Source organism: Thalassophryne amazonica, chromosome 11 (assembly GCF_902500255.1).
Source record: "Thalassophryne amazonica chromosome 11, fThaAma1.1, whole genome shotgun sequence".
NCBI classification, from domain to species: Eukaryota; Metazoa; Chordata; class Actinopteri; order Batrachoidiformes; family Batrachoididae; genus Thalassophryne; species Thalassophryne amazonica.
The window spans coordinates 82,981,930-82,995,021 of record NC_047113.1 but is presented as its reverse complement, the minus strand read 5'-3'; the positions used below and the strand labels follow the sequence as shown (position 1 = coordinate 82,995,021).

Below are 13,092 nucleotides of genomic sequence, written 5' to 3'. Positions count from 1 at the left end.
CCAGTTGATGTGTTCTTTGGCAAATTGTAACCGCTTCTGCACGTCTTTTATTTAACAGAGGGACTTTGCGGGGGATTCTTGCAAATAAATTAGCTTCACACAGGTGTCTTCTGTCACAGCACTTACAGGTAACTCCAGACTGTCTTTGATCATCCTGGGCCTGATCTGTGGGTGAGCCTTTGTCTTTCTGGTTATTCTTCTATCCATTTTGATGGTGGTTTTCCAATTTCTTCCACGCATCTTTTTTTTGGTCCATTTTAAAGCATTGGAGATCAGATGAACAGCCTATAATTTTTTGAACCTGCATGTTTTCCCCTCTCCAACTTTTTAATCAACTACGCTGTTCTGAACAATGTCTTGTACGTGCCATTTTCCTCAGGCTTTCAAAGAGAAAAGCATGTTCAACAGGTGCTGGCTTCATCCTTAAATAGGGGACACCTGATTCACACCTGTTTGTTCCACAAAACTGACGAACTCACTGACTGAATGCCACACTACTATTATTGTGAACACCCCCTTTTCTTTTTTTTAACTAAAAGCCCAATTTCATAGCCTTAAGAGTGTACATATCATGAATGCTTGGTCTTGTTGGATTTGTGAGAATCTACTGGTACCTTGTTTCCCATGTAACAATAAGAAATATACTCAAAACCTGGATTAATCTTTGTCACATAGGACTATTATTTGAACACTACTGTATATTGTACAATAAAATAAATTTTAATATTCGTTGTGTTGTTTTTTGGTCTAGTGATGTTACAAACTAGTTCTCCAGGTGGTTTATTAAAAAAAAAAAAAAAAGTTGACAGAGTTCATGTGACCGACTTGACCGCAACAGAACATCCCACAGATTAAGAACCAAAAACAGGTTTTCACATTCCAGTAGTTGTTCTAAAAATGTGTAGAAATTTATAAATTCATAAATATTTATCTTGCCATAAAGCCTCAGTATCTAAAGTAAAAAAAAAAAACAAAAAAAAAAACTAAAAAACAAACTACATTATGGAAGGTTTTCTTGTTCTGGCTGTTTTCATCAGCTTTCAACAAATCCAGCCCCCCCACTCGCAAAAGAACAGATGAAATAATTAAAAGTGGCTGCACCTGACTTTGGTTAAGTTTTCTGTCAGTTTGAGACAGCACTAAACTTCAAATGGGGGGGGGGGGGGGACTGACTCCAGCTGCTCACACGTCAGTGAAATGAGAACAGTCATAATATGTCACCTCAGTCACTAGTTTCAGTCATCTAAAAGGGAAACAAAGCTCAACTGATCTGCATTAAAATGAAAACTCAAACCTGCACATTAAGCAGTATTTGATCTCACATGCAACAAGTATGTCCATATTTATGTCAATTTATTCATTTTTTCCAAATGTGTGAATTTTAGACAAACATCCAATGAAAACTAACTAGACAGATGCAGCAGATCACCTTTCATTTCACTGCTTGACATTTCTTAAATTAAGAATTTCAGAGAATTATTAACTGGAGAAAAATTGACATCTTTATTTCAAGTGCAATTTGACAGATTTTCACATGAATAGGCATCTGAAATGAACTCATGCCCCTTTTCCAGACAAAACCTTAACCATTTCAGTCAAAAAAAAAAAAAAAAAAAAAAGGGTATACATACCTAAAAAATACAATAACCAACCAGAGGAAAAACAAAACTAATAATTTCTGACAAACTGCAATCATATTTCTTGTGTAACAGCTGCTCGATTGGAATACTTGAATAAATTTATGATTCCACCCTTCAGCTGTAAGTTTTGTTTAGCAGTCTGACTGAACATCGGAAGGTTTGAAGTAGATTCACACCAAGATGGCAGGAGTGAGTTATTTTGAAGAGGTTTGAAACTTCAGATACAATTTAATTATCAGGGCTGCAGTACAGGCATCTGCACTGCAAAACATTTAAGAAGGGGGGGGGTCAAATCTAATGACAATTCTGCTGCTCAAGGAAACAAACTAGAATATTTAGCAGTTATGATCCTGCATTGGATCAGAAACTCCAATATTTAAGGTTCACAAGAGTTTTCAAAAAACCTGCATCTTTGTATACTTTATTTTGTGATTGAATAATCACAACGTAAAACTGACAAAAAGCAAACAAACAAAAATCCAACAGTTAGTAACGATGCAGTGCCCAGGCATTTTTTTGACATTTGTCAAAATGTTTTTCTTTACCACAACCTTTCAGTTTGAAATTTACACATTCCAAACTATAAATCTAAATTAACACAAGCCTTCAGGAAGCAGAGGGTTGCCAGTTCAAATCCTTTCATACGATTCAAAAAGACGGATTGAATTCAAAATCTATTCCATCACCTTTACTGAGGATGTGAGTCGGGATCATCTGCTGACGAGAGGATATATAAAAAAAAAACAATTCTACACAAATATTAATTTATTATTTTATAAGAGATCAAAGTCAAATATATCAAAAACAGGACTTTGAAAAATGGCACATCTGAAGGCATCAAAGAAGGGAAAAAAATATCCAACCAATAATTCCAGAGTGGACCCAGATCAGAAGAGCTGTGGTCTATCGACTTCCTTAAGAACACTTCCACAAATATTTCTGTCCTCACAAAAAAAGGTGGGAGCAAAAATCTGGGCTCTTCTAAAGCTGCATTTGGACGAGTTTCTCTCCCAATGTGTCAAAATCCTGGATATGTAAAGTTCAAATAATTTCCCAAGAAATTAGCCACAATATGAAGAAATGCACATTTCTAATAATTAAAATGGTAAAACTGTAACCCGTGCCGCTTGTGTATGAGCTAATGGTTGGATAACAAGTTTTAGAGAAAAGAAATATTAAACGAGCTGCTAAAAACTTTAATTCCATTAAATCTATAAAATTTCAATTTGTTTCTGGTCAAGAAAAACAAGAATTAAAATGGGCATACTAAATGATGAAGAGAAAACAAACAAAGCTAACCATGAAGCTGAACACCATATCTTCAGGAACAATCTCTGGTGGCCAGTAACTCCAGCAGGAAGTGAGGAAAAACAAAAAGAGGGACAAACAACTTTTAAAAAAAAATTTGTTTATCTACCGGTTAAAAGTCAAACACCTCAGCTGTTTTTTGGCGGTGCAGTTTCACATCTCAACGTGAGAAACAAACGTTTGGGTTTCTCATGGTGACGATAAAGAAAAGTAAAGATATTTGTAATAAATAAAAGGTCACATTTTCCCTGACAGTAGACAAATAAGTCAGAAATAATTATAAACAGAATGGTAAGACAGACTAAAAACACCCCAAGCCCAATCATCTCTGCATCTCTTTTCCTCTGGCAGCATTGCGCGCCACCACGGTTGACGCCCGGTACTGCATCAAATAGCACAGACCAACACAAACCCAGCTACACCAGTTTCTTGGCCTCAAAGAAGCTCTTGAGGTGTCTCATCTGCCAGATACCAATGGCCACCAGGATGAGAGTCTGGACGATGGACCACCACAGGACACGCTGGTTGGTGCTCTCGCTGGTCTGACGGAAACGCTCCTCACGGTACTGAACAAAAACAGGAATGTTAGTGTTAAGACAACTATACTGGATTTACAGTTAATCCCATTAAAGTGATCTCAACTCAGACCATTTCAAACAACTTTTGATTAAAACTTACCCAAATTAGCACCCATAAATCAGTTTAAAAGACAATCAATACCTGCCTCATTGGCAGTGTCATAAGCTTTTTAAAATAAATAAATAAATAAATAAAAATAACTGGGGATCTTGGGTTCTGAAAAAATCTGATCCCGCCCACAAAATAAACAAATAATGTAAAACCAATTAAGAGAGACTAAACAATAATGTAATTGTTGGCTGGACCACGCCATGGCTGTACTGGACTGACCCTCTGGTAGTTCTGTTCCTTTTGGATCTGGTCCACCTGTTCCACCAGCTGTCGCACTCGAAGCTGCAGCTCTGTCAGTTTGTCTTTGGCTGCAATCTCTGCATAGTTGTTGGCATGTTCACCCACCTGGATGTCCAGGTAAACCTTCTGCAACAGAGCACCAGGAGACGCCACACACATCATTAAAAAAAATATATACATTGATAAACCTGGATGTCTTTTTTTTTTTAATGGATTTTTTGTAGATGAGATGGCGGTTATCCAAAGTCCATGGCTTGGGTAACAGGTATCAAAACTTAAAAATGTCTTATTATCTCAGTGACTGTGGAGCTAAGGTGATGAAGCCGCTGATGCTTGCTAAAAAAACAATTAAAATACAAAAGCATTCAACAATACTACTGGAGTACAGACAGTCCGTTCAGCTCAGATGTTTGTAACTCTCACCAGCATTCCCCCAGCAAACAAGGAGAACTTTGTGGAGTTGGAGTGCAGGCAGATCTGGTGTTCACCCGGTGTGTGCGACGTGAAGGTGAACCGTCCCTCCGAGCCGTACTGACGAGAGAGAATCACCTGGAACAGCCACATATAAAAACCTGTGAGGTCTCGCCCAAACTAGTAATGGCCTAATATCAGAACCGGATCAAACCTTGTCATCAGGATCTTTGACTTCAACAAACATCCCAAGTCCCTGTGTTGCTGGCAAGTACTCCTCCCTCTGCTTATCATAAAGCTGCGTCCGATAGTTACCTTAAAAATAATAATAATAAAAAAACCCAAAAACAAACAAACAAACAAAAAAAAAAAACAAATAATTTAACAGTTATCCTGAGTTTACTCAAGACTGACTTCACCGATTCTCAACCTTCATAACTGAAGTAAGAAAAACAGCCTGATGTATTCAGATACACATTACTTGATTATTTCCTCAAAATACCGTCCTGTAACATTGCCAAACTTCTACAGGAACTACAATTTACCATTTGAAAAAGTAAATAAAACCCATCAGAGGGAAGATAACTGACTTATATTCAAGAGGTGTGATGGACTGGTTATCTGTCTGGGTGCTTGCCATCCAGGACCCAAGGTGCTACCTGATCTGGAGGAATGATTCATATCCATTTATCCAATCACATTCACTTATGGGTGATTTCAACATTGACTGGTTTGCTAAAAACTGCCATTTAAAAAATAAGTTGTTTACCGTCACTACTGCATGTGGATTTTGAACCTACAAGAATACATATTAATAATGATGGTGACAGAATATCAACATGTATTGATCACATTTTTACCAATTTTCCTGAGCGGTGAAGTAAAGCAATTTCTGTTCCCATTGGCTGTAGTGATCATAATTGTATTAGCCACAATGGTAGGTAGACCTGGACCCACAGTTATATTCAAGAAGTCATAAAATGTTAATAATGAAAAATTTGTTGATATGAAAGCCGTTCACTGGTCTGAGGTATTATCTCATAATACTGAAATTGCACTTCCAAGATTTAATAGCTTATTCATGCTTCTTTGAAGAAGTTTACTGTCAGGAATATCGTCACACCCTGGTTGGATGATGAAATTAAACACTAATAAAATGAGAGATCAGATGAACAAGACGGCAATTATAACAGGAAATAAATTTGATTGGGATCTTTAACGTAAAATGACTAACTCTGTCACTAAACTGAATAGAAAGAAAAAGAAATTTTTTTTTTGAGGATCAAGTTCCGAAAGCAGGAACTGACAGAAAGAAGGTTTTGAATCAGCTGACTGGATAAAAAAAAAAAAAAAAAAAAAAAAAAAAAACTCAAATGGCATTTATTGGTATAATGAGTAATCCGAGTCAAACCTTTAAACATATAGATGATAAATTTGAGATAGAATTTTTTTTTTTATATATTGTGTTTGTAAACCTGTGTGGACCCCAGGAAGAGTAGCTGCAGCTTTGTTACAGCTAATGGGGATACAAATAAACAATCCTTTGCATGTACAAAATACTGGGCAATATTTTGGGACACCTAACTATAGCACTGCTCAAATGACTTATTGATGATAAGCTTTATGTCATCTCTGTAGCCCTATTGGTTGCAGAGATTTTAGAAAATGTGGTTTTTAGACCCTGATCTATCTGAGCCAAAGGTTAATCACCTGGATACACCCACCCAGGGAACATTTGGTAAAAACCTACTCAAATTTTTTGAGTGTTTCTGTACACAGACTATAAAACACAGTAATAACGCAAACATGCACTGCATTACCAGTTGAACAATTTTAAGTAGTTGTATATTAGGGAGTGAAATGACAAACAAAACACCTCAGAACCACGTCATATGAAAAAAGTCAACATTGTTGGGTATGAAAACCATGATCAGACCTAAGTTTAGATGTTCTCCAATAACAAATACAAAGTGGCTACTGATATGTACCAAATCCCCCTTTACCATGTAACATTCAACGACAAGCCACCTTGATTATCATTTGATAAAGAGGGATATCAAGTCCTTGAAGCTGTACAGGAGGCAACTGATGATTTTCATGTTCCAAATTTAAGGTTGAGGATGTGCATGTACCATGTTATTGGGTAGTTTAAGTAACAAGTTAAGTAATAATATCAACTCGCAGTTCGTGTACAAGGGGTGCAACAACGTAACATCAACTGTGAGAATCAGATTGCAAAGTCTGTATTAAGTTTTTTAAATTTAATTCTGTGATACCATGAAAACTCAACTACTGCACAGAGGAAACGATGGCCTCAGGAGAATCACAAATGATTTACAAAATATACAAATAGAAAACAGATAAAGGAATACAGTTTATATTTCAGAATAATTTGTTACCTTCAAGTTAAAACATTCACCACAGATTACTTTCTGCATAATTAGTGGTAACAGTGATGTAACTAGAGCACTGCGCTCGCAGACTGCCTCCGCCAACACTAGGTTACAAGTCCACAAATTTTTACTTTTGAAAAAATTTTCAAGGTCAAAGTCCTGTTAGAAGTGGCTTTTCATAAGCTAAATCAGACTAGCGTGTTGCCCGTGGGGATCCACGGGGTCTAGATTGGGTAGTGTTTATAACATAGGTGATAACATAGCTGATATTTTTCAAGGGTGGTAGGCTAATAAATTAAGCAAAGCTTGTATAATGATTTGGAATGCTGTGCAATTCCAGAATGCTTTTAGAACCTTGGACAGCAACAGTTTTTTGAAGAGGAACTCAACTTTTTTTATTTCCTGTTAATTATGTAATTTTTTGAATGTTACTGTCTTAATATATTTATAAAATGTGTAGGTTCTTGTTGTCATATATGCACTATTATCAGTACCATTATTATTATGACTTCTATTTTGTCATTTGATTTTTAAATGGACAATGGAAATAAGTATTTTATTCTCTTGTGTCATCCTTGCATATTTAACGCATTTACAATTAAATTATACATTTACATTGACCTTACTAAATAAAATCTTGCACGCACTCATGCTTTTAATATAAAGATGATTTAATTCCCCCTGCTGGAATGGCATGTTAGTCAAGAATGTAATTAGCAATGTTAGCCAATATTCATAGTTTCTCCAAAAACAATTAGCCCTATCAACATTCCGTTTCTGCACCGTTCATGCTTGACCCAAAATACATAAGCATACCAAATGGTAAATGTCAGCTGTCCCCAGTCTCACACACGAAGAGCTTTGTTTTTTTTGCTGCATTCTGCTGCAAGCAGGTGCTTTTACACATGCACAAAGAGATGGTGGTAGAAGACATGAAAAGCAATACTCTTTTCACTGATGGTAACAACAACATGACACTTAACTAAACTGACTGAACCAATTGAACTACAAAAACAATAAATGAATAACAACACTGTTAAATTAACATGAACCACAATAACAAAACCCCAAACTCCCACAGTGAATTGCAGCACAATATCCATTGTTTAGCTAAAATTTTGAATTTTTCAAAAAAAAAAATGTCCTTTCAACTTTCCATTTTCGCAGTGTTCAGCCTTGACCCAAAATACATAAGCATACCAAACTGCAAATGTCAGTTCTCGGTTTTTGAGTGATCAAAGTCATACACACCCACACAGAGGCCACCTCTTTATTATAATATAGATATGATAAAATGTCAGGAGTATGCCTTTATTTGATGCACTTAAATCAAAATTTTCTGGTGTTGTCAGGGGTTTTTTTTGGGGGGGGGGGGTTCTGAATTCTTTTTCAGATAATTGTCACAGAACATTGTTATCTCTGTCATGCAGAATTTGCCATTGCTTTTTGGCACTTGGTTTCTGACTGATAACTGGAAGATAGACAAACAGGCATAAAACTGGAACATAAATCTACTTTTGGTGGTGTAGGTAAATCCATAAAGTGAGAGTGACTGAGGCACTTCTGACTGAGATATAATGCAAAATGTACACCAAATGGACTTTTCAATTTTAAATTCAAATGTCTAGAAATATCTACAATCCAGATCAGATCTGGATCAAAATTTGTCAGTTGACAGTGAGTGCCAGTCTGTACCTCACTTTCAAATCTGAGTGATTTGGGCATGTCTGATTAAGATATAATGCAAAATATACATTAAATGGGGGTTTCAATGTTAAATTTAAACGGCCACAAAATCTGTCATCTGGATCAGATCTAGGGCTGCAGCTACTGAATATTATTGGAATCTGGTATTCTATCAATTAATCAGATAAAAAGTACTTTTGTGAATTTAAACAATATCCATACTGGCAGGGCTCTCCCTAAGCAACGGCACAATGTCGCTGGTGGTCTGTGAAGTCAGGACATTCCTTTTCCCCCCTCATTTGCACATTTCTTTTGCGCTTTTTTAATGCTGTGATTTATTCAGTGTTTAGTGTATATACATGCTGTACAGAGTGCAGCTCAAACCAAACTCAAATTCCTTGTTTTCTGTGGATACTTGGCAAATAACACAGCCTTTGAAAACTGGCTGTAGAGAGCAGTGTTTCCACAAAAGCTGCACTGATAAATCAACTGTACAGCCTGTTGATAAAAACTCTTATCAAATCTGAATAAAAGGCGTTTTTTTTTTTGGAATAGGTAAAAAAATGATTCTCTTAAAGTGCACATCCTTTTGCTTCATCTGCAGAAGTGGACCGCAGCCAATGGACCAAACTCTGTTTTTAAAAAATATACACTGCTTCACTTTAAATGTGCAATAAGTCCATTTCAGATAATCACCGCAGACCCTTTCTCTTAAAAGGCTTTACTTTACCCAGCGTGCGGCTTTGTAAGCGTGCTACATTGATTAGCTCTTATATTAGTTATGCGCATGCTCTACGGTCTTCTGTTTTTTGTGGGAGTATTACAGCACCACATACAGGCCTGGCATATGTACTACAGTGTTAAATAAAACCTTGAGGCAAATTCATTGCCTCAAACATTTTTTGTAACCAAATTATTCCAGTTACTCGATTAATTGTTTCAGCCCTAATCAGATCCGTATCAAACGGTCAGTCAATAAAGGATATCTTTTTTTTTGACAGAGTGATGAATTTTTGAAAAATTTGTTCAATATTAAAGCATAGGGATTTTTCCAACACTGAAAATTGAATATCCTATCTTGCCTATCAGGATTTCAAATCAACTTGAATTTATTTTCATTTATATAGCGCCAAATCACAACAGTTGCCTCAAGGCGCTTCACACAAGTAAGGTCTAACCTTACTAACCCCCAGAGCAGCAGTGGTAAGGAAAAACTCCCTCTGAGGAAGAAACCTCAAGCAGACCAGACTCAAAGGAGTGACCCTCTACTTGGGCCATGCTACAGACAAATTACAGAACAATTCACAAAATGAATATACAGGATATGATGAATCCTCTGCAAAACTTTCATAATATATGACTTAACACACAATTCTTGTCCTTTTGATATGGCTAGCATACTGGCATAGTAAGGTACTACGCATCCTATCCTTTGAAATTAATTTTATTACGTTCGCCAAGGAAGCAATAAAAATCGATGTTTGTCTGTTAGCAAGATTACATCAAAACTACTGAACGGATTTTGACGAAATTTTCACCACAGAAGAACACATTAAATTTGGGATGTGATCCAGATCAATTTTCACTTTATTTAGGTTTTGAAGGATTATGTCAAAACTACTGCACAAATTTTGACAAAATTTTCTACACAGATACAAATTAGGCCATGGAAGAATGAATTAAATTTTGGAGGACATCCAAATCTGGATTCTGGATCAAGATTCACTTTATACAGGCTGTGAAAGATTACATCAAAACTGCTTTCACGGATTCTCACCAAATTTGCAGCACAGATAGATATTAGGGCATGGAAGACTCCACCGAATTTTGGAGATGATCCACAGCTAGATCTGGATTTCAAGATTCACTTTATACAACCTCTGGCAATAATTATGGAATCACCGGCCTCGGAGGATATTCATTCAGTTGTTTAATTTTGTAGAAAACAGCAGATCACAGACATAACACAAAACTAAAGTCATTTCAAATGGCAACTTTCTGGCTTTAAGAAACACTATAAGAAATCAAGGAAAAATAATTGTGGCAGTCAGTAACGGTTACTTTTTTTAGACCAAGCAGAGGGAAAAAAAAAAATATGGACTCACTCAATTCTGAGTGAATAAATTATGGAATCACACTGTAAATTTTCATCCCCAAAACTAACACCTGCATCAAATCAGATCTGCTCGTTAGTCTGCATCTAAAAAGGAGTGATCACACCTTGGAGAACTGTTGCACCAAGTGGACTGACATGAATCATGGCTCCAACACAAGAGATGTCAATTGAAACAAAGGAGAGGATTATCAAACTCTTAAAAGAGGGTAAATCATCACACAATGTTGCAAAAGATGTTGGTTGTTCACAGTCAGCTGTGTCTAAACTCTGGACCAAATACAAACAACATGGGAAGGTTGTTAAAGGCAAACATACTGGTAGACCAAGAAAAACGTCAAAGCGTCAAGACAGAAAACTTAAAGCAATATGTCTCAAAAATCGAAAATGTACAACAAAACAAATGAACGAATGGGAGGAAACTGGAGTCAACGTCTGTGACCGAACTGTAAGAAACCGCCTAAAGGAAATGGGATTTACATACAGAAAAGCTAAACGAAAGCCATCATTAACACCTAAACAGAAAAAAACAAGGTTACAATGGGCTAAGGAAAAGCAATCGTGGACTGTGGATGACTGGATGAAAGTCATATTCAGTGATGAGCCTCGAATCTGCATTGGGCAAGGTGATGATGCTGGAACTTTTGTTTGGTGCCGTTACAATGAGATTTATAAAGATGACTGCCTGAAGAGAACATGTAAATTTCCACAGTCATTGATGATATGGGGGTGCATGTCAGGTAAAGGCAATGGGGAGATGGCTGTCATTACATCATCAATAAATACACAAGTTTACGTTGATATTTTGGACACTTTTCTTATCCCATCAATTGAAAGGATGTTTGGAGATGATGAAATCATTTTTTCAAGATTATAATGCATCTTGCCATAGAGCAAAAACTGTGAAAACATTCCTTGCAAAAAGACACATATCATGGCCTGCAAATAGTCCGGATCTTAATCCAATTGAAAATCTTTGGAGGAAGTTTAAGAAAATGGTCCATGACAAGGCTCCAACCTGCAATGCTGATCTGGCAACAGCAATCAGAGAAAGTTGGAGCCAGATTGATGAAGAGTACTGTTTGTCACTCATTAAGTCCATGCCTCAGAGACTGCAAGCTCTTATAAAAGCCAGAGGTGGTGCAACAAAATACTAGTGATGTGTTGGAGCATTCTTTTGTTTTTCATGATTCCATAATTTTTTCCTCAGAATTGAGTGAGTCCATATTTTTTTCCCCTCTGCTTGGTCTAAAAAAGTAACCGTTACTGACTGCCACAATTTTTTTCTCCTGATTTCTTATAATGTTTCTTAAAGCCAGAAAGTTGCCATTTGAAATGACTTTAGTTGTGTGTCATGTCTGTAATCTGCTTTTTTTCTACAAAATTAAACAACTGAATGAACATCCTCTGAGGCCGGTGATTCCATAATTTTTGCCAGTGGTTGTACAGGCTTTGAAGGATTACGTCAAAATTGTTTCACACAGTCTCACCAAATGTTCACCACAGACTGATATTATGGTATGGAAGACACCACTGAATTTTGGAGGTGATCTGGATCCAGATTCTAGCACTACATAAATGTAATAAATTGAATTAAATTTGAATATGAAAAATTGTGGGTTCCAGACTGTTCACAAACAAACAGACCAACTTCGTTGGCGGGGGAAATTATGCCTCCTAATCCTGGAGCTAGTATAATCTTATGAACCTACTGGGTACAGTACTACATCAATAGCCTGACAAATACTCACATTCTCAAAGAAGCAAGCAGATACACACAAAAACAAAAAGTTTAGCCATCCAAGACAGTCATTCCAAACAGAATCACACCCTCACATTAGCATTACCAGCCTCATTTTGACAACTGATCACAAACCAACTTCCTTGTTTCAAAAACAGCTGTTTCCAAGTGTTTTGGAAATGCTGTTTATTAATGTTATGTCTTGCACTTTGAGGGATTACAGTAATATCAGGAAGTCGGTCCGGTTAAAAACTTCAAAACTGCTTTGAGAGTAAATGAAGCTTCTTATTTTACAATGCGGAACACTGCTGCGTGTTTTCTCCGTGGATTTCTTCTCGGTATGACACTTAACTAAATGAACGTTAAAACACCTCTTGAGAACATTTCTTATGCTGTTTGTGTGCCTCAACAAATACAGCAGTTTGTTGACACGTCATGGGGACAGTCTGACGATTTTAGCTCGTTAACCGCGGACCTAATGAGGTACTAATTATTTAAAGAAACTGCAACTTTACCAAAAAGCACATTAGCGTGTTAGCTAAGGAACAACTAACGGCTAGCGTTAACCAGCTCACGAGCGGCACTCACCGATAATCATCGTCTCGTCGGGAATTTCCTCGATGAAACATTTCTTCTCAGTCTCCCCAATATGAAAGTACAAACAAGACACAAAACTGCACAAAACGTTAACGAGTAAAACTGACAAAACCCACGACCGCATCCTAAGAGGAGCCATCTTCCCAGAGGAAGGCACAACAGTGCCACGTACTATGAGGCCACAAGGACCAATCAGCGCCCGGAAGGAGACTGCTGGGAAATGAAGTTCTGTTCGGCGGTCTCGTCGTGTGACGTCTCGACGCAAATATTCTT

The 13,092-nt window shown here is 36.9% G+C and overlaps 1 protein-coding gene across 1 annotated transcript; it reads right to left on the bottom strand.

Moving 5' to 3' along the window:
• Positions 1 to 1,499: 1,499 nt before the first annotated feature.
• LOC117520955 (transmembrane emp24 domain-containing protein 9-like) lies at positions 1,500 to 12,973 on the bottom strand. The gene is made up of 5 exons (XM_034182293.1): positions 12,811 to 12,973; positions 4,504 to 4,604; positions 4,302 to 4,427; positions 3,858 to 4,004; positions 1,500 to 3,514 (listed from the first exon to the last, which is right to left on the bottom strand). Exons 1-5 carry the CDS (start codon positions 12,956 to 12,958, stop codon positions 3,365 to 3,367), a joined length of 672 nt encoding a protein of 223 aa, XP_034038184.1. The 5' UTR covers positions 12,959 to 12,973; the 3' UTR covers positions 1,500 to 3,364.
• Positions 12,974 to 13,092: the final 119 nt, after the last annotated feature.

Excerpts from the sequence above, each read along its gene's own strand:
- LOC117520955 (XM_034182293.1), bottom strand. The coding sequence starts at position 12,958 with ATGGCTCCTCTTAGGATGCGGTCGTGGGTTTTGTCAGTTTTACTCGTT. Across the intron at positions 4,605-12,810 it reads CGACGAGACGATGATTATCG|GTAACTATCGGACGCAGCTT; the intron begins GTGAGTGCCGCT and ends ATTATTTTTAAG. Across the intron at positions 4,005-4,301 it reads TGTTTGCTGGGGGAATGCTG|AAGGTTTACCTGGACATCCA; the intron begins GTGAGAGTTACA and ends GCTCTGTTGCAG.